The sequence below is a fragment of the Caloenas nicobarica genome, chromosome 25, assembly GCF_036013445.1.
Source record: "Caloenas nicobarica isolate bCalNic1 chromosome 25, bCalNic1.hap1, whole genome shotgun sequence".
In the NCBI taxonomy this organism is placed as follows: Eukaryota; Metazoa; Chordata; class Aves; order Columbiformes; family Columbidae; genus Caloenas; species Caloenas nicobarica.
In genome coordinates, this window is record NC_088269.1 from 2,334,156 (window position 1) to 2,337,892 (window position 3,737).

At 45.4% G+C, this 3,737-nt stretch overlaps 1 protein-coding gene across 1 annotated transcript; it reads right to left on the reverse strand.

Moving 5' to 3' along the window:
• Window positions 1–227: 227 nt before the first annotated feature.
• LOC135998591 (gastrokine-2-like) lies at window positions 228–2,498 on the reverse strand. Its single transcript, XM_065651834.1, has 6 exons — window positions 2,436–2,498; window positions 2,025–2,078; window positions 1,592–1,732; window positions 1,263–1,373; window positions 637–778; window positions 228–322 (listed from the first exon to the last, which is right to left on the reverse strand). Exons 1-6 carry the CDS (start codon window positions 2,496–2,498, stop codon window positions 228–230), a joined length of 606 nt encoding a protein of 201 aa, XP_065507906.1.
• Window positions 2,499–3,737: the final 1,239 nt, after the last annotated feature.

The following is a 3,737-nucleotide window of genomic DNA, read 5'->3' on the forward strand; positions in this document are numbered from 1 at the left end:
GGGGTAAAAAAGATACAATCAAGGGTGCAGTAATGAGAAAGTAGCCAGAGTTAGTCCATGCTAAGGCGCTTTATTGAAAGCTGTGGTCAACAATTGGCCTGTTTCTGCATTAGAATCATCAGGAAGGGAATGCTTGGCAGAGGAGATGTCGGGGAAGAACAGCATCGGGACTGGCTTTGTGCAGCAGTGATCAAGCCTCTGTTTGTGGTCCCAGAAAGGTGAGATTTTCAGACCTTGATGTTGGGACGGCAGTAGTTCAGCTGCACAAGATTCAGGACATTAAGCGCATTGCAGGCTCCTGCGTTGTAGACGGCTGGGAGTTCTTTACAAACAAGAAAAACAAAACCAAATACTGTGAGATAAGGTGTCAAGGTGGTCTGTGCGCTATTTGGAAGCCTTTAATACCTGGCACATCGCACTCATGTTTTAATCAAAATGAGCCTTCTCAAGTGCCAAAGAAATGACTAAAGAAAAGCTAACAGCGAGGGGGTGGAAATGCTGCTGTGTCCGAATGCAACAGCCTGCACCTGATCTGTAGAGCATCTTTGTCATACAGGGTTTGCAGACAATCAGCCTGCAGTAAGGCTCCGGTTTATACGGGATAGTTACAGAGAGAATTCATTTGCTTGTACTCACCAGCAACTGGAGAAGCCACTACGGATGTGACCGCTCCGCACACGTTGAAGATGTCAGGTCCATAAACCTCGAGTGCAGGGACAACTGTCTGGCCGAGGACATATGTGATCTGCTGTAGGGGTTGTATTTGACCCTTCAGACCCTGAACATCAAAGAACAGAATGCAGCACGATCAGTGCCTTGGTCCATTGAATGCTGTGCATGTTCCTGTGTCTGGATGATGACTCGGTGTTTGGAGTTTTCCTCAGCAGTGTATTTAGTGCGGGCTTTTCACCCCCTGGGTGACTCTGGGGCCCTTGGCAAGCGCTGAATTCAGCTCCTGCAGCAGGTGTTTCTGAGGGAGTCCGGGTGCAGGGAGGCTAAAGAGAGCAACCTGCAAACCTAAACCTGCTCAGAGAAAACCGTCCCGTAGCCAATTCCCAAGCCACGTTACTGTTCAGAACAACAATCCTGCCGCTTGGAAGACCTCATCCTCTCAAGAAAGAAAAAGTACAGGGAAGAAATAGCTCGATGAACCCCAGGGTAAAGATGTAGGCAGCCAGGATGACTGGGATTGACATTGAATTTATCTACAACACTGCAAACTCGTGAAAACCCTCCGCTACAAGCATCCCTTTTGATCTCACCTGGAAGCCCTGAAGCACTGAGGGAAGTACATCAAAGCTGGGTATCAGGTTGGTGTTCAATGTGGAAATGTAGCAAATTCTCTCGGACAACAGTTGAGTTGCAATATAGCCCTGGAAAATAAAGTTATTGACAACTAGGAATTCAGTTTTTCAATAACTAAGATTGGAATTAAAATTGCATTCAGAAAGTAAAAAATGTGGAGAGTTTTTACCATCAAACTTATACTCAAAATATTAAGACTAAAGAAGCAAGTCCTGTATTTTAGTCGGCTTTAGCACAACTAGTCTCCCTGTACATTTTCCGAACAAGCTTGCTCCTTGCCGCTCACCGTGTTGAAGTTCCAAATGGTTTTCCATGTCCCAATTTGGCTGTTTTGCTCAATAATGGCCACGCGCGTTTCCCTGTTGATGCTCAGGAGTTGGACGCCGCCATTAACCTGGATTTCCCTGGTGACTAGCTGGTTCTGAAACTAGAACACAAAATTAAACAACACTTTAGACTCGCAAATTAGTCCGTTCTCTCCCCAAAGCTTTAGAAAATCGCTGCTATAAGAGCAGAAATGTGGGTTCACCGTAAGCGCCTATAATGGCCAGAGTATTGCCAAAATGACAAATGGTCATCTGGAGGTCTTAGAGGTCTATGCATGACAGCAGTTTCAGATTTCTCTGTGCCCAAGGCATGGGACAGAAGCAAGGAAAGCTCCAGCAGCAGGGCCCAGAGAAACAGCAGCAACGTGTGTGTGAGCTGGTCCCTGTACTCACGAATTCAGCGAGGGCTGGAGTCAGCAAGAGTCCGAGCAGGACGGTGGTCACAATCTGAAAGGAAAAGCAAAACCAAGAGTGTAACTGCAGCTCTGGCTGACAAAGCCGGTCAGGAGAATCCGAGGGCCTTTTTCCTTTTTCCTCGCTCCAGCTGTGCAAAAGCGTGGACAAAAATGGACATGGATTAGGCTTCCTGTAGATCGAATAATGTGTAGTTAAACCTTTAACAAAAGCCTTACCTCCTCGTCTGATTAGCTTAATGGGGTGTGAGTTGCTCTCCCTAGAGGAGAAAACTCTCCCCAGAGAATTCTTTTTTGGTAGAGACACTGTGCTAAAGACACTTCAGAGAGAGAAAGGCAATGGTTTTGAATCAAAGTTGTAGTTTATAAGGAAGAAAAGCCGCATACTCACAGTGAGTTTCATCTTGACTGCAGAGCTGATGCTGGTGCAGGTCGAAGGAGCAACGGGAACCATCCACCTTATATATGTTTTCAGCATCAGGTGTGGAACAGTTAAGTGTTGAAATAATTTTGTCATTTGTATCTCTGTCTGCATGTCACTGAAAATTGTTTCCTGCTGTAAGTACTTCATCAATATGGGGATTGTACTTCTGCAGATTTTTGGCCAGCCAGAGTCTGGTCGTTATCAGATAAGAATCCATTTGCAGTGGATTTTTTTAATAGTAACTTTCCGGTCTTTACTAATTACTTTTGGAAATTCACATCAAACTTTAGAGCAGACATAGACTATGGATTTTTTTTCTAAAAAAGCCTTATAGTATACAAAGCAAATAAAAGCCATTGTACCTTCCAAAATGTGCTCGAAGGTACCATGTAACCATAGAGTGCACCCAAGTACAGGTGCCAAATACAACATTGCCACTGGAAATTGTGTTATAATAAAAAGGCTATTCAATCCTGTGGGTGTCTATTACTTCAGGTGGCAAGAATAACAGACACAGGGATTTTGGTTTATGACACTGGATGACCAAAGAACAGCAATTACCTGGCATGCCTCGTGATTTCATTGCCCACGTCCCTTCATCATAGATCGGCACTACCTGACCGCCTCCCTTCTGAAATGCCATGGTCTCCACACTCTCATGGCCCAGATCTTTAGAAAGAACTGGAGTCAGTTTAATTAGAAGTAACCTCGTCAAGAACCAATATCTCCAGGAGGCAACATTTCTCAAAATACATTGATAACACTCAGAAACAAAGCCAGAGCATTTGAGGGTGCCGGTTCAGTCGGGGAAAGCGCCCTTCTGAGAAGCACATGTATCTAAACCTCCACTTCCCAAGTCTTCTGCTATAGAGCGATACATACCCACCATGCTCTACTTTGTCCAGTTGCTTGAGGACTTGGTTGAGGACTGATGGATGCCGGGAAGCTTTTCGTCTTTCTGCCTTAGGCTTTGCTCTTTGATGACCTTAATGGAAAGTATAAATTTAAATACGGAGAATTATAATACTGAAAATGGGTGCTTAGCCTGTGAAGTCAGCCAAGGCTGAGCACTCACCCTTGCGATGCCAGGTGAGCTGCGGCGTGGGACCCACCCGAGGAGCTGGAAAAGCCCTCCCTGTGCTCACACCTGTAACTCAACAGCCACGAGAAGTTTCCATCATATACTGTGATACCGTCTTTCACTGAATAGCTTTGAGCTGGCAGCTCCCAAAGGAAGCGAAAAGCCGTGACGTACCCATGAGACTGCCC

Coding starts and splice junctions, on each gene's coding strand:
- LOC135998591 (XM_065651834.1), bottom strand. CDS start 2,498: ATGGTTCCCGTTGCTCCTTCGACCTGCACCAGCATCAGCTCTGCAGTC. Junction 779..1,262: donor CAGTGCTTCAGGGCTTCCAG/GTGAGATCAAAA, acceptor TTTGATGTTCAG/GGTCTGAAGGGTCAAATACA. Junction 323..636: donor AGTGGCTTCTCCAGTTGCTG/GTGAGTACAAGC, acceptor TTGTTTGTAAAG/AACTCCCAGCCGTCTACAAC.